The 17,503-nt window shown below is 41.8% G+C and overlaps 1 protein-coding gene across 2 annotated transcripts; it reads right to left on the reverse strand.

Moving 5' to 3' along the window:
• Positions 1 to 6: 6 nt before the first annotated feature.
• GPR89B (G protein-coupled receptor 89B) lies at positions 7 to 16,058 on the reverse strand. 2 transcript variants are annotated; one of them, XM_040566824.1, is made up of 14 exons: positions 15,764 to 16,058; positions 13,937 to 13,996; positions 12,940 to 13,043; positions 11,422 to 11,528; positions 10,480 to 10,581; positions 7,432 to 7,552; positions 7,069 to 7,149; positions 4,398 to 4,507; positions 3,086 to 3,183; positions 2,627 to 2,719; positions 2,182 to 2,277; positions 1,537 to 1,626; positions 820 to 885; positions 7 to 658 (listed from the first exon to the last, which is right to left on the reverse strand). In XM_040566824.1, the coding sequence occupies exons 1-14, from the start codon at positions 15,803 to 15,805 to the stop codon at positions 452 to 454; spliced, it is 1,377 nt and encodes a 458-aa protein (XP_040422758.1). In that variant the 5' UTR covers positions 15,806 to 16,058; the 3' UTR covers positions 7 to 451. The 2 variants fall into 2 exon arrangements, with proteins under 2 accessions (XP_040422758.1, XP_040422767.1); XM_040566833.1 differs by having other exon boundaries at positions 3,086 to 3,174; positions 15,764 to 16,055.
• Between the last annotated feature and the right edge of the window lie 1,445 nt (positions 16,059 to 17,503).

A 17,503-nucleotide genomic window follows, 5' to 3' on the forward strand; every position in this document is an offset into this window, starting at 1 on the left:
CTTGCATGAGATATTACAAAGGCTTATTTAATTCCACCGACACCCACAACCAGTTCAGGAATTATCATCCTCTGAATCCCAATTATGAGTTGCTTTTCAAAAAGAAAAATCACATTTCCTTGGTGCCTTCTGTGAAGATGTTCTTCTAAAACCAAGAGGTCTTATATCAGAGAGCCTACTATGTAATTTCTGCTCTCCCTAGATATTGGTGTACCATGGATCCCCCTTATTCCTTGGCAATGAATTATCTCACATTCAGTTGTGCATTCAGGCTGTGGCACCTAAACAAAATGAGCCACAGGGCTTGATTGAAGACGTGGAAGTTCAAAGAGCCAGTTACACTGCTGGAATGCACAGAACAATCATGGCTCTCTTCAAGTTTTGCAGTCCACAGGAGTTGCAGCAGTCCAGCAGAAACGACAAAAGAGCAGTGAGTGACTGCAGTCCCTACTTAGAGGGCCATATGCTTTTCTGGAGCTTGTTTGTGTGCTAAGTAGAGAAAGAGGATACTGGATAGTGCACTAACTAGGAATATCACATCAAACCAACGATGATAGAAGTTGAACTGGAGCTCCCCCAGGACTTCTGTTATAATAGTGCGATACTCTAGAGGCATACTCATCCGAATCAGGAGCACTGATGATACAAAATACATACCCTGTAAATTAAAAACGATACAGTAGCAATTGTTTCACAACTGGCCATGTGGCTAAGACAGGTCTGCACACGAAGACTTTATTATCTCCATATGTACGCACACAAATGTGTACAGACACATAAATGTATACAGGTGGTATATGTATGGTTCTGCATACTCACCATGATCTGTGCTAAAAGCAGTACAATAACATTGGAGGACTTGCTGCTAGAAATGGCATAGAAGAACTAGAAAGAAAAGAAAGTACTGGAAATAAGTAATTCAACAGTGATGCCTTAGGATATCATGAAAGCAGCATGCCATTCAGTAGTTTGTTTTTTTTTTAAAAAAAAAAGAAACAGGCGTGTTTTTTGGAGAGGTGCCTGTACCTACTTTCAGAAACCTGCATTCTTAAACATGAATCTCCTAAGCCAGTGGCAGGCACCACATGATAGAAGTCATATAAAGATATATATTTAAGCTTAGGCACCAAAAGTCAGGCCAACATGATTAGTCACATGTCTCTTGAGTTAATGCCTTCCCCACTTGACAAAAAAGAACTAGCGATTCAAATTAGGCAACCTAAATCCTTTTAATCACCATCTCATCAACTTTACTAATATACCTTGGCTATAGCATCATTTTGAACCCATGCTTACATTTAACATCACATTGAACATCTACATTTCTTCCTGAGAACAACAATAAAAACTGAGTGGGGAAATACAGTGCAGGAGATGTTTTTCCTCCCTTCCTCCCTCTGCATGGATTTATATTCAGATATTAAAAACATAAATGTGTACTGAATGTTTACACAGTATATGCTCTGTCTAAAGTTAAAGTCCCAATAACAGCTTTCCTCACCAAAAAACAGATAAGAGAGTCTTGGCCAAACCTACCTTCGTAAGTGTAATTAACAACCCTCTGATAGAGGTGACAATGATTATTCCAACGAGAATAAAGGAAATGTGTTGAGACCAGAATTTCACCTGTATCAACGACAGAAATACAGTTAAGTTTCTAACACCACATTGTATAGCTGCCAATTCTTCAGGATCTTTTTGTTTTCTAACTGTACCGATATCCATTGCACGGACATTTATATAACGGACATTTTCACAATTATAACAGCAATCGATTACTTTTAACACACAAGAAATACAGATATAGCTTACACAAATCACAAAGAACCCTGTACTTATAGGGATAGATTTAAAAAGTGCAAATTACAGAACATCTACGTGTACAGGCAAATGTAATTACTCTGCAGATAAATGTATTCATCTAAGCAAGACAACTAGCATGTTTCTATTTGCCCAAAACAAGCAAGCACATCACTGCCTCTCTGGCAAGATCACATTACCCTCCCAGTATAATATCAGTTTAAAAACAAAGTTCGTGGTGCATTTTCCTTTCCTCTTCAATAAGTCGGAAGTCAAAGATGCATTCTCAGGGCTCTATGACTCCTACGTTATTAGTAGTATGATTTTGTTTACTTAAGGTAGGAATTACTGAAAGGGGTGTAAGGATTAATAAATTCTCACATCAAACTGGATTCCCAAATAATTTACAGTGATCTCAATTCCTCTTGTGACTGGATCTGTCTTCCCCACACGGTCAAAGACAATATTGATAGTTGCCTGCAAGACAGAGATGGATTTAGATTCAAACAAGTACATAAAAAGCACACCTCACTGCTACCTGTGAGACTCTTGCTTTGCATCACTAAGGAGGGGAGCAGCAGCTGAGTAGTCTAAGAAGGTGCAAAACTACACACACCTAAGAAATACTTGTCTAAGGTTCTCCAAAAAGACAGATGCAGAGCTTTATTAAAAAAAAAAAAAAGTGTTATTTTCATTCAGAATTTCCAGAAGCAAAATTTTAAGGAGACTAAAGCCTTACTTAATGCAGTGCACATATAGCATAATCTATATGTAGGGGGAGACACTTGCATATGTCCACATAAAACACAGTAAATCATTTACATACCATGAAGATTTTCCAGACACAGTAGATGGAGAAAAAGTACCCCAGAAAATTAAAATATTTTCCCTGGAAAGTTTTGGAGTACTCTATTCTCTCCTGGAGATACAAAAGGGAGGAGGGGGAAACAGAACACAAAGAAAAATATCATTACCATGATCACCCACAACATAAAACCATACATTTTAATGGTGCACCAACAGTGGCAACTACAGCTTTATCCTTCTACACCTCTTAATTCAAAGGTTTCTGAATGACTTTAGAAACAAGGGGCATGCTCCAGTGTATATCAAAACTGGAAATAAACTGCCATCTAGACCCCAAACTAAAGAAGCGGATTCTCACTCCACTGCATCACATTTCAACATTCACCTGCTAAACAGGTTTCAATGTCTTGTAACATACATTCTCTTTCAAGCCACTCTGGCCCTCAGCGCCCATCTGGGCAGTTACTTTGGTTTGTACCTTTGTTGCATGCAGGTCAGCAGTTTCCAGAAAAAGCTGCTGACTCAGCTCTTCTAGGGCATCCACTTCTTGCTGGATAAGGGACAGATCTGGCAAACCAGCATAGTCAAGGCTAGAATACATCACAAATTCTTAATTAAAAAGAAAACATTCCCTGCCTTCACCCCAAGATCCACATCTAATGGTTTGACTACCTTTTTGATCCAGATCAATTTTCTTATTCAGTCTTAGTGCTCCTTGCACCAAGGGTCCTAATGCACCCAAAGAAATCTCAAGGATACCTATCTTGCACAGTACTCCGTTTTAAGAAGGCAGGTAACAGACAGCAGTTAGGCAGTTACACAACAAGCTCTTTATTCCTCTGCCTAGGGAACACAGTGCAGAACCATCGCTCTCTAAGACCACTTCTCCAAAGTGATCAGTATCCCTTGTCATCAGAGTACATTATAAGTCACTCTCCCATCATCTTCAAAACCAAAACCACTGAGTAACTGCCCCAGGAAATTAGTGATTATTATGAAAAGTCTAGTAAAATTGCAAATTTTGATTTTAACAGCCAGTGGAAAAGGAGAGGAAGAGTACTCCTTGGCCTTAAATACGCAAACTGAGCATTTGAAATGGTCTGGCAGAAATTCTTGGTAGGCAAAAGCAAGTTAGAGAAATACAGAGAATCGTAAATGTCCATAAATTCCTTCTATCCCTTTCACATAGGCAGAACAACTTCTGTTCATCTGCTCCTATCCACCTTTTTGTCAAACTGCTCATGGCTTGCCAACTTGCCAACACAGCCAAAAAGCCAGCTATGGGCTAGGTAAATTATTCCTGCACCTCAGACAGTGCTGTTGTTTTGCCCAAGTATGCCACAGATCCTCCACTCTGGAAGACTATATTTCAAGTTATGAAAAAAATATGCATACAGGTAAGTCGTGTGAGCCAAGGATACATCAGAATAGAAAACTGCCTCCACTCCAGTGTTGTGACAGGGTAGACATCTGCAATGTGACACAGCAAGTGCGTACATATGTCCTGCAACCTGCTGTACACCTCGACTGTGGTGATGTAACAGCACATTTATATGGTCGGGCAGCAGCATACAACTCCCAAGTGTCTCAGTAAAACTGTGTGTGCAACCCCTGGGCAAAAGGTGAGACAATGCATTGCTAGAGATTGAACTTCCCAGGAGCCATGGAACCTTTCACTCTGCCTTTAGAAAGTGTTGAAACAAGTGCTTCATAACCTGCCTATCTAAGGCTCTTCCTTTCAAAAGAAATGAAGACTTGGAGCCGCCTCCCAGCATGCAGATGAAGGATACTTTCACTGCCGGCAACAGATGTTGTAACACTTTTTATCATTCCCCAGAAGCCAGTGGGTTTGTTGTGCACTTCTCCTCTCTGGAACATTGTCCTGTGAGCCACTGCTATCCTGCAAGAACAGAAAACACAAGTCTTTAGGAATAAAGTCTTTTTATAGAAAAGAAAAAGAGAAAAAAAATCATCAACAACCGAAAAAAACAGTTCCTCAGAAGACACTGTTAAACTAAATTCACTGCAAACAGATGCCCCCTTTTTATTTCCCTAACCACCAATCTTGCTTCATAACATTATCTTGATTAGCTCTGGAATAGAGCCCAGATCTAATCAAGCAAGATTCAATGAGACACTTCCTAAGACTTCTATTCAGAATTCTGCTTCAACGCCTAAAGAGATTTACATCCAATTAAAAATAAATATTCAAATGGCTTTCTCAGTCACGTGATTAGCCACTTTCTTCAAACACATGACTGTGCTATCTCAAATTTAGGAATTGGAAGAATTCTCATACCCCTCTCTCCCCTTGGACACCTCTATCATGTTCCGCCTCCTCCACAGAAGTGTGAGCACTGGGTGGTTTGCAGCAGCACTCTCTGATATGCTGTCACTCACTACTAGGCTGCATGACAAGCTCTTATGAAGCAGAAACACATAAATCCATTATTGGACTGAACCACTGGATGCTCACAGTGAACTTAACATGACTTCTAAAACTCATCCAATACTACAGCAGCAGCTGCATATTGTCCCTCACACTCTCACGTGCACTGCAGCATAATTCCTAAAAGCAGTGCTGGCTTCTGGCCTTGCTACCTCACGTTTCTCTCCACTGAGATTTGTGAGCCAGCTATCCATCTACTCCTCAACTGAAAACTATTCATAGGATTGTCAAGACGATACAGTTTGACAGTGTTTGGGCCCTTTTTTGTAGCTGCAGCCAGCATCGCTAAATTTGGCACCAAGCCCTCTTCAAGGTTGTTGATAAGCAGTGTAATAAAAAATAATAATAAATCACTTCTTCACACACAGAAGAAACACCCATGGGGCACTCCTCACAGCACATATGCCCATAGACTGCAAATAACAGAGATCTAAAATAATCTAATTCCTCGCAGTAGCTGCAAAATATAAGCAAGAACTGCATTTTTAATCCTTGTTATCTTCCCAGTACGTGATTCCCCCTTTCCATCCCAAATGAACAACAGCATTGCAGCAAAACTGCATCTAAGTCAAGGTGAAGTATGATACATGTGATATATCCATTTCAGGTGCTCTGATTTGACTTTGGTATGAGGTAACATAAAGCAACGGTGTCACATAACTTAGGCGTTTTAAACTTGAGCTTTAATTATGCAAAGTCTGCAAGGATGAGCATAAAGAACCTCCAAGCTTAGAGGCAAGTTTTCATAATGCTTCAATGAAACACACAGGAAGGACAAAACAATAATTCCTGCGCAAAAAGGATTAGTGAAAACAACTTTCAACAACTATCTCCAGAAAATGCTAGTCCCAGACATCCTTACTTTTAACCCAACGTGACCCTCCCCCAGATCAGAGGTCCAAAAACGCTGTACAAAAGAGCAGTTGGAAGCAGCACTACCCAGAAATCTTTCAGCTCCAGTGCCAGTATGTTATTATGCTCCCAGTCAATTATATCAATCAATTAAACCTCTCCATTTAAATAAATTCTCTCTCTACTTACTGTCTCACACATCGCCACACATACTGAGTTAACATTTGTTCACCACTTAACATTTCCAAAAGGGAAGAAAGAAGATATGCTTTGACTACACTTTCATATGCTAATACTGATCAGCACATATGCATGCTGGTGACTAATTCAGCAAGGTTATGCTACCTTGTAATATGCTTGTAATACGTTAAAAGGTTCCATTAAGACATCAGTGCACCAAAAGTAAAGATTTGGGGGTTGCCGTGAGAATTCAGTGTCAGACATACAAACCTTTGAAGTGACGTGGATAATTGTATTTATTCCGTATAACTGGTAAGGCACAAAATATGCCATTTGTTACAGCACACAAAAATTCTTTTAGTGTAAATGCAAGTGCACTGTTTTCTGAAAGTAGCTTTTTCACTTGGGGTACAGGGAATAAGTTAGATGAACAAAAGCAGAGTTCTGGCAGCATGCCTGTGCACTACACTACATTCACATTAGCAACGTTTTGCGAATCTACTAAACTTAACTAATATTTTTGCAAATGGCAAGGTTTACATAGCTGTGTCCACACCAGCTCACTAGCATGCTTCAGCTTTGACCTGGAAACTTCAATATGTGTGAACTAATTGCTGTACCAAAACTGCCAGTAAGAGAGACCAACTGTGGTGGATTTAGGGTCACTTGTTCATCAGGAGAGAAAAGTACACGTCTTAGACTAGTCAAGTTGCCATCAGAGAGTTAGAACTTGTCTGGGAAGCCTAATCTGTGCCACTGTGGTAAGAAAGGGTGCTATTAGAGCACAGGACTGGAAAAAAACCAAAGTTGCATGTCAGGCCAAAATGAGGTGGGAGCTGTGCGGTTCATTCAGCCACCTGACTCACTGGAACATCTAGCCCTGACAAGACTAAAAATTTTGGTAATTTGAAGATTATCTTACACCATACTGACTGCAAACCCCTGAAATGAATCATTTCGTGCTACTGCTGACTTCTCACCTTTTTTTCTTGCTAACAATCATGTCCATAGTCTGAAGGAGTCGTCGCTCCAAAGCAAGAATATCTGCATCTGTCACATTCCTGCAAAATGGAGACACCCAGTTAGGCCTGCTATCCCATTTCAGGGGAAACATGCTCATGGAACAAGGAAGAGAGAAACTTGTATGAACAGAACACACTCCAGTGATGGAAAATGGCAATAGCTAGAGTCAGCATACTTAGAGCACAGAAAACAAAAAATTGTCACAAAACCCTTAAGGACGGGAAAAAGGCAACAAAACAAAACACTTCAGTCAATCCAACAGGAAAAGCAGAAGAATAATCTCAAAAGGTGGACAAAGCATTTCACAAGGCTGCAATTACCTGAGAAAGTAGGACATGTACGTGTATGGACAGTTGACAGCACCAAATCCTGACAGCAAAGCCATGAGTGTCACCCCAATCACACCCACGCGGCTGATGAGCTGTTCTATAGACAGAATTCCTGCGAGATGAGAAACACAACATCAGTAACCAGTTGCTCTCTTCATTCTGCTCCACAGTTGGTGCCTTCATGAAACCACACACATACAGAGCTGTCTAATGAAACCAGCTACCTTCACACTGCAATGACCAGAGGTAATATGAAGTATAGACAGCAAGTATGAAAACAAAGAGGTGACTTTTCTGATGGAGACTTTCTACCATGTTTAAAAACAGGGATGGGAAACTCAGGCTATGAAGAAGCTTCAGAGAGATCTGAAGGGGACTAATGGTCAATGCTGTGGTCCTAAATTATTAAAACGCTAGTGATTGGACTTTGTTGAGGTGGGAAGACAGATCATCTGCCAGACACTATAAAGCAGGCATCTTCAGCAAAGCCACTTCTGCAAAAAACAGGATTAGAGTTACCAAAGGAGTTGCTCCTGGCAAACTGGCCCAAAAAAACCTCTCTGGACCACAGCAAGGAAGCCCTATCCTGCCAACCATCAGACACCCTCTCCGTATCTGCTGTAACTCGTGCTTGTAAGTCAGTAGAGGTGAGCACAAAGCAGGCATTCTATCTGAGCACAAGGTGAACTTTAAAACACATTTTCATTAACGGCATGAATGTCAAGCCTGTGCTGCAACCAGCAGCAAGCACTGAGATCGCTTTTATTCTTCCCAGCCTACACAGACCTCCACTCGTCTTCTCAGGACACAGTGCCACGTGCTATTATTAAGCATCACTCACTTTTTAGAGAGCTACTTATAGAGTAGCTGCTACACACAGCACATTTGGAGCTTACATGGTTGGAAAGCTGAGATGGCCAAGCGCCAAGCCACATTTCATGCTTCAGAGAAGGGGAATAAATGATGAAAACACAGCAAAAGGACTTGACAAAGGGAGACCGAGACACACAGTCATGTGCAGCTGCACAGAGATTTACACCAGCTACAGAATGTGCTACAACATACTGGCCTTTTGCCCCACACTCTGTCAGATAGCAGCAGTTAAAACAGAGGTGCCTTCAAAATGATATGACATTCCACCAGCTACAGCAATGCTCCCCCATAACACTCACAGCATCCCTGCTCTTGTGATCAGGTCACATAAAACACATGCTTGATAAACTCAGATGAAGATAAGAGTCTTATACCAGTATGTAATCCAAGCAAAGAATAACCTTCTCTCTACATTGAGCTCCCAAACTCAAGTCTACAAAGTCATACTGCTTCCGACACAGAGCCCTGGTGCCTGGTGCATTTCCCAGCTGCAGCACAGTGCCAACACCATCCCCAGGTAAAGCAATTCCAACTCAGGAAGCCAGTGCATGTACTTTAAAGGGCCTCCACGACAGGATCCTACACATCTGAATCAGGACAAAGCCCTGCCATAGCCTTGTCAGTACACGTAGGACAGCAGCACCCCAGCAGTATTGCAGGAAAAAAGTTTAGAATCCTTTCCTCTTAGCTTCTGCCTACACCTGGTAGGATAAGGCACTGTATAGCTGTTAAGTGGAGGTACTACCTTGTAAAGCAGAAGATAAAAAACAGAAACAAGAGAAACACTACCAGTTATGGAAATCTGCAGTCGTTACTCAATTCCACAGAACCTTTTCAGCAGTCTGAACTGGGATTACCTAAACCCTATGGCTAAACTCCTATTGGGTTATTATATTCTGCCAACTCAAGCTCCTTCTGCAGTTGAAGTAGATACACTTTTTTCTTGGCAATGAAACACTGTGCAGAGTGATCTGTGCTATTTACAAGCTACTGTACTTCATTGGCAAATGACACAATTATAAAACACAGATACATACTTTCTCTTAGGTAACTTTTAGGATCAGAGAGGAAAGGGTGAGCAGACCCTACAGCAATTGGTATCCTTCGATTTTTAACCTTATAAATGAGTACCGAATAAAGTAGCCTCACAAAGAACAGAGAGATTAAGCTGATGGATATCTATGCTGACAGACATGTTAACCAATTTGAGTGAAACTGTCTGAATCTCTCCTGTTGAGAAAACATAGAAACAATTCTCTGGCACTGGGGATAATGGCAGGATAAGTTACACAGGAAATCCAGGTAACAACTAGTCCTTTCTACAGTCTTGTAAGGCACACCCAGGTGCTCAAAAGATTCAGTTATGCACGTGCTAACAAGATCTGTCGGACCCCACCTATTTCAGGTCCACACAGTATCTTCACACTATAAATATTCTTGGTTCCATGAGCACAATGCAGAGATACCCAAGCTAATTCTGCATATAAATAGCTCCGGTATCCAGCAGGACTTATCAACTCACATTCTAGTACCATGCAATTGTGCTGTCTTCGGACTCAGGTGGTGTACGAAGCTGTACCAAAGCTAATATGCCCTGCCAGACACGTTGCTAGCTACAGTCTAAATAGCTCTGGTGTTTGGAACTCTGCCATATTTCATCAACTGGCCTGTCAGCCACCTATGCTAAATTGATCTGATTTCAGTCACAAAGAAAAAAAGATATTCAGACTGACAACAATCAGATGAAGGATTGCTTGTCAATTCTATTCTTAGAGTACATTAGTCTCCACAAGAAAAAAAAAAAAAAAGTGAAGAAAAACTGCAATCAACTTGTAACCATAAAACGTCATACATTTTGTGGAGATGAAGGAAACTGCTCAAAAAGTAGAGTGTTCCTGCACACCTTAGGCCGTTAGGACTCGTTCACTTCCCTAAAGTTTTCCCGTGGTACTGGAAGAAAACTTACGCAAATAAATCAGGTATATCCAACTATTTCTGTCTGACAACCTTCAGATTCTATATTTCAAATCAGACCGAGTTGCAAGAACTACTTTCTACAGTCCCAAATGTAGAGCTAAGACAACACAATTAAAGCTCCAAGATAAAGGTCTGATTAGCAAAGACTGTTTTCAGGAGGAAAGGGATGAACAAGAATATGAAACTCACCATGTTTCGGGCTGAGAATGGGAAATGGATCCCCCAGCTTCCAGAAGAAATACATGAATGTCAACCACAGAACGCACGCAAAAAGTAGTTTCTGTCTGTGCACTAATGGAAAGGAAAAAACAAAAACAGCGCTTTAAAGAAGTTCTTCCTTTAAGGCTTTTTCAAGCTTGAAAAATCACTAAACATTAGTCCAAGGGCTGCTTTGAACACAGGTGGCCAAAACAGGTGCCACCTGACAGACTGAGAGCTAACAGTATGCACTTCTCTGCCAAACTCCTGCTGGAGACACCACCACCTTTTGTAAGAGCTAACACAGAGACACAACACTTTGGCTTTTCCCTAAAGATGCACAAAGATGGCTGCACTGTGAACAGGGAACCACTCAGCTGCATCTGTCTTGTGTGACACTGAACATGAAACTTGGAAACTTCACCTTAATGCCAATACTCCCAACCTATATACCTGAGCGTGATGAATATCAATAGCTCAAGGTTAAATGTGCATTAGCACATGGAAGAGGCCTCAACCAGACAGCAGTAAGAAAAAAAAAATCAAGGGTAATGTATTTAGCTTTTCTGCCTTATTTCTTTCACCCCTTAACAGAACAACACAGGCTTGCCAAGGTCTCCAGGGCTTGGCTGCAAGCTTAAAATTGTCAAGGAACAAATTCCAATAACATTACTCCCAAGCACCAATCTTTGTCAAAACCCAGAAAGAAAAGCTACGTGTGTTGGGGTCAGGTGAAGTATCCCCTAACTATTCAATAAACAGCCAATGCTCAGGCACTGAGTTCCAGACAGAAGTTAACTAGCCAGGACAAAGTTAGGGGAAGGACGGAAACACAGGAATAGCAACCAACACATCTCTCTCTCGAAAAGAAAGAGTCTCATTTGAATACATGGTCTCAAATTAGCAGCCCCACTGCATAAACCAAGTACTCACATAATCTGATATTGCTCACAACAAAGTAACCGATGTAGAAGGGTACCATGAAGACTAGGATAAGCAAAATGACACACAGGTTCAGCTTCCAGTGAAAATATCGAGAGCTAAAACAAAGCCAAAATACAGATCAGCACACTATAACACAGCAAATTGCTCAAAGAATCACATCTCAATGAAATCCTTGCAACTAAATCATACATTGGATAGTATTGGCCTAGCATGTAGCATATTCTGTTGGTTTTGTGTGTTTTTTTTTCCACCATGCACAGCTCAAGAATGTGTATTTCAAAACTAACAACTACCCAGTAAAATCCACTGAACTATTTTCAAAAATACTCTATTTTCTAAAGTGATTAATGCTGTTTGCATCATGATTCATCTGGTGTACTACTTGTCTAGTTGAACATTAGGTCAAAATGAAGTATAAGAAATAATTAACTTTGTAATGAATGGCTGAGTCAAAAAGGGCTAATTCAAATAGAAAAGATTAAAAATACTTAATGTTCATAACTCAATATGTTTTGTTTCAAAGTGAATTTTCTCACATACAAGACATTGCAAAGAATTTAAAACACACACACACACAATCAGTACTCCTCTGACCAAAAGATATTAGCCAAATCGAGAAGAGATTCATCTTGGTTGAATTGACTTTTCACTTAGTTTTCACAAAACAATACATGTCCAGTTCCCAATACACACTCATACCCTGTTCATTCCTCAGGGAAGAAGAACTTCAGAGGATCCATGTCACCTCTCCCCTAGCTAATTCAGAGGCAGACATTTTCATCTACACTGATTTCCAGCCCTTTGTTGAAACTCATGAAAGCATTCTCCACAGTGATCTCTCTGGCTGCAAGCTCTACAGATTAATAACATGCAGTCAAAACTACCATTACCTTTTATCAGTTTTGAACTTCGCGCCTTTCAACTCCTTTGATTGCTCCCTTAGCCTCGTATGATGAGAGACAATGAACAGGAATCCCAGATAACCTCTACGTGTTACTGTTCTACCTTCTCTCTCCTGGTGATTTCTGAAGCACTCAGTTTTTAACAGCCCCTATGTCAAGGGAGGATGTGCCTTTGATTCACAAGGACTGCAGTATTACATAAGTACAGTTTTCATTCCACAATTGGCTTCACATCTTATTGTTTCGACCAGTGCAGAAAAACAACTGCTTACAGTTTTTATAGTCCTTAACATCTGAAATGTGCTCTTCAGCATGATCTGAAGCTTCACAACTCTCCCATGAAAGAAACTGTTCTTTCATTTCACAAATGGAGAAAGCCAAAGACTAAAGCCTTACTATTAGTCCACACTAACAGTGACTGCGTGGAAAACCAGGAATTTAGGGCTTCTAGTCTTGTGTTCTGACAAACAATTCCAGTTCAAATATCTTTGTTGAGTTGCTGACAATTTTCTCACACAATTTCTGCAACCAAAATCTAATCTACCCATGAAGCTGCTGCTGAACACTAGGCAGGCTAGTCCTTTCAGTCAGCTCTCAAACTCACCTGCTGTTCAGCACCCCCAAAATCTCAAAGATGATGAGCTCAAACATAGTACAAGAGAAGGCAAAAGTCACAGAGAAGATCACCTGGACAACATATTGTCGCACCTGCAATAGAGAAAATAAGCCGGAGATTTCAGGCATTTCCCTTCATAGAACGGCATCCTGACATCCCTCAGGTAAAAAAAAAAAAATAACTCACAAGGTACAATTGCACACAAATCTTGCTTCAATTGCACACAAATCTTGCTTCAAGGCACCTTGCATTTTATCCAAATGGGAAGAGTAATAGCCTGTTAGAAAACAGAGGGCAAACCTAGAACTTGCTCAGTATTATACTAATGGAAGCTATCACCATATTTAACAGAGATGCCTTACACAGAAGGGACATCAAGTGTGTAATGCCCCTGAGCAACTTGACTAACAGTAGGCCCTTGCTATTGAGCTCCATGCTCTTTAGCTTAGATTTTAAAAAAAGATCTGTATCAGAAAAACTTCTGGGGTTTGAAAGTGGTTTGCACTTAAGCCACCTCTTGCCTAGACTATATTTTCTCATAGCTCTCTAGGGATAAGAGAATGCAACAGTTTTATCCCAACCAATCCTCAACAATTCGGCCACAACAAACACATCCCACCAAGGTTAAAGTTTAATTTGATTTTGACTCAGAAATTCTACAATTATACCAGGCAAGCTTACCCAAGCAAAAGGGAAAGCCTTCTATTACCCCGGCTCTTCTTCCACTTGTTTGGTTTTTTTTAATTTAACAGTTTCCAATATAGAAACTCTCGGTGACCCCAGAAAAAAAATACATTTCCTTAGATACTAGGAGCCTTTTAAATACAAGTACAGAGGAAATGAAAAAGAAAGTAACTGTAAAGACAACTAGAAATAAGATAAGAGAGCTTAAAGAGAGGAAAAAGACCAGAAGCAGTTTTAAGGATATTGCAGTAACAGGGAGTAATTTTAAGATACAGAATTGTAATGAAAGGCCCCTTCTTACCTCGTAATCCTTGAAGAGCTTGCGCATGAAGAATAGCCATCCAAATCCAAAGAACAGCACCTGCAAAAGAGGTGAAGCACTTGACATTTATATCCAGCAACTTGCAGAATATGAAGCTGCTCAACTCCTGGCTGTACATCAAAGAAATGGAAAGAACAGAGCTGGACCAACACACCCAAGATCTGCAGAAGATTAACCCTGCCACGGTACCATGTAGAGAATAAGATTTTAAATATTCAACAGTAGCGGGTATAAAAGCCTATCATCTTAAAGACAGCTTTTCTCTGTATTCCCAATTTCTCAGTTCCTCAGTTCCTGGCCTGCCAGAACCTTTGCACTGTTGTTTCTTGTTTCACACTTCTAATCTACAGAATCAAAGTTTATAGTTTTTACAGGAAACACAGTAATGGAGGCAAAGTAAACGTCTGAATGTCCACATTACGTATCTTCTAGTGAAGAGCAAATCTTATAAAAAAGTCACCTACTTCCTTAAGATGGCACGTGCATTTGACTTGTCTAGAGAGGTCTTAACACTAAATCAGGCTATGCTCCGACAGAATGCGGGAAAAGGGTGTTAAAAGCATCTCTATGGTTGGGAAAAGGCAGTGCTGAATGGCTCAAACTTTAATCTGGAGTTGCAGAAAGCCACATAGAAAAGCTAGCTGAAGCAGGACAAGCCAATAATGCTTTGCATTTCAAGGGATCTCAGAGCACTCTCCAGGACTTAGTTAAGTTTCAGGACACACCTGAGATGGACTTAACAACACAGCTATTTTGCAGAGTTTTGCAAACTTAAAATAAATACAAGTTATGCAATGCAGCCCAAACTGTAACTACCCTTCTTAACCCAGAAAAAGGAGACTGTGTTGTCAGACCTTGGGTAACCACATCTAATCCTCAGAAGACTGAAAACAAGTGTAATGATTTAGAAGAACCCAATCCAAAAGAGAACTCACTATATATATATATATATATATTTAAGTTATCTTTGAATAAACCAAAGAGAAAAATTGTTGTATGTCAGTGTGTAAGGGACAAAGACAGTATTTGGACAGAGCACGTGGAAAGGCCAGAGCTCTCTGTCTCCCCGTGAAGGCAGGGCACTTTCAAAGACAAAAACTTAGGGATGCATGTAGGTGATTTCCTCGTCCATGAGAGGTAACTGGATCTCAGCAGTGGCACAGGAGAACACGATGTAGATTTTCGATGTAGAGCTTAGTGATATGGTTTAGTGGAGGACTTGTTAGTGTTAGGTCAGAGGTTGGACTCGGTGATCTTAGAGGTCTCTTCCAACCTAGATGATTCTGTGATCTACAAGCAAGGAACACCTGGAGAGCTGGGCGAGCACCATCAGAGTCATTTGCCGTGAGAGCAAAACTGGAATAGGACTGAGGTTTGGCGACTGACAGCAGGTAGCAAAGCTGGTTCGAGGAGGCCTTCAGGCTTTAAAGGAGTTGAAAGGAAAATGATGAGAAAAGGTAATTTATTGCACAAGCCCCCTGTAAGTCAAAGCATAGTAAAACAGTGATATTCACATTAAGTCGATCCACATTTAACAGCTACGGAGGAGAGAGGAGAGGCAAACTTATTAAAAAATAAATAAATAAACGAATTAAAACAGAGGAGGGGATAATCAAAGACAACGCTAACATATGAAATTATATATAAATATTATATTGAAGTAGAGGCGGCGGCCAGCACTGCGCATGCGCGCCCTCAAGCCCCACCCACTCCCCCCAGAGTCCCAACGGCCGCTTCCGCAGTCGGCCCGGCCCGGCCCGGCCCGGCCTGTCCCGGCCGGCTCAGCCTCCCCGCCCGCCCCGGTACCTGGGAGGTGACCATGATGGCGGAGTCGATGAGGAAGCTCATGGCGGACCCCGCGCCGCCGCCGGCCGCCGCACCACTCCCGGCACCGCGCTCCCGCCGCCGGCTGCAGCGCGCAGGCCCGGGGAGGGGTGAAGGGGCGGGGCGAGGGCGAGCAGCCGCCCCCCTGCCCTGGCAGGGGTGTGGGGAGTGCGTCGGGACATGGCGGCGTCGCCTCAGTTTGTCCCCAGGGAGAGGCTCCCCGCGCTGAAAACCTCCTCAAAACTGATAATAGGGATGTTAAAAAGAACGATAATAAAAATAAGCGTAATAAAGTTGATTATAATAAAACAAAAATTAATATATATATATAAATATAAAAATAGTAAAATTTTAAAAATGTGTGTCCGTCCCGTTTCTCCTCAGAGGAAGCAGTCCCACCAAAGATGGCGCCCCAGGGCAGAGGCCACGCGCCCCCATCTCCAGCTGTGGAGAATGGGTTGAGCGTGAGCAGAGGCCAGGCAGCTGGGGGACCTCGCTGCAGGCAGCACTGGAGCCCCCAGCCAGGCTCTGAGTTATTTCCCTGCCTGCATCCTGCCCACTGGTGGAGGTGTCTGTCTGCCCCCAAGAAGTGCATGAAGGAGTTGAGGGAAAGGGTCTCCCCTGCAAGGGCAATGGCAGCCAGTGCCTGGGGAGAGGCCTGTGCGGCTGCACGGCGCCATGTCCTGCGTCTGGCCCTTCCCGCTGCAGCCCGGGCCAGGGGTGGCGGTCAGGCCTCACAGCCGTAGCTGTCAAGGAACGGGGCCAGAAGGGAAGTAAAAGTTCAAACAGGGAATTTCCTGATGCCTATCGGTGTGAGATCCAATCCTTCTTGTCACGGTCCTGCCCTCGTTTGAACCTAGTGGTGTCCGTGTCTTTTTTTCCTCTTAAAAATACGCCTAACCTTTGCCACTCAAAACTGACTATAGTTGGGGTAATAAATCATAGGGGAAGAGAGGGAATAAAGCAGGGCAAGTCAGGAGTTCAACAAAGCACGGAACACTTGCTGACTGAAAATCAGGAACCTTTACTCATTACAACTCGTTTCACTAGGAAAACGGTTCTGCGTTTGGTTGTGTTGAGTCACCGGATTAGTCCCACAGTCTCTTGGATAGTTTGGCTTTCTGTCTTGGTGTCAGTCGTCTTGTTTTGAAATCTGTCTCCTTGTCTACAGCATTGCAATGAGAAAAAAGCATTCAGCTTTCATAGGGAAATGCACTGAGGGAGCACATTACTCTATCTGATCTGAGGCCCTTTTTTACAGCTTCTGGTATTGCTGCCAATTAATGCCAAGCTGAGATCAGAACTTGCCCATTCATTCTTTCTGTGCCTATTGCTTAGAAACTGATCTTTCCTAAAGTGATGAGCCTGTTGAGCTTGGAAGGGACCTGTGGTGGCTCTGTTCTGCATTGGCAGGTTGTGGGGCAAGGTTGGTTGCTTGCTTGGTTGGTTTTTAAAGACAGAAATTAGATGGAAATCTTGTAAAGATTAAATTGTTCAAAGCCAAATTCTGGTCTTGTTTAACCCTGGCAACTCTGCTCATTTCAAAACAAGGGGAGAAAACAAGGCAGAGTTTGGCCATAGCTCATTAAACTTTCTTCATTGCATGTGTTTATAAATAGGCTTGTAACATGTCTGTGCTAAGCTGTAAATTACTAATCCCTGAGCCTTGGGAGAAACACACAGGGAAGAAGATGATTCCTGTTGGAAACCCTCACATCCACC

This window comes from Cygnus olor, chromosome 1 (genome assembly GCF_009769625.2).
Source record: "Cygnus olor isolate bCygOlo1 chromosome 1, bCygOlo1.pri.v2, whole genome shotgun sequence".
Classification (NCBI taxonomy): domain Eukaryota; kingdom Metazoa; phylum Chordata; class Aves; order Anseriformes; family Anatidae; genus Cygnus; species Cygnus olor.

Bases quoted from the DNA above. Each gene is read 5' to 3' on its own strand.
- GPR89B (XM_040566824.1), bottom strand. From the start codon at position 15,805: ATGAGCTTCCTCATCGACTCCGCCATCATGGTCACCTCCCAG. The intron at 4,508-7,068 runs GTGAGAAGTCAG...CTGTTCTTGCAG, and splicing joins ATTGTTAGCAAGAAAAAAAG to GATAGCAGTGGCTCACAGGA. The intron at 1,627-2,181 runs GTGAGAATTTAT...TCGTTGATACAG, and splicing joins ATTTGGGAATCCAGTTTGAT to GTGAAATTCTGGTCTCAACA.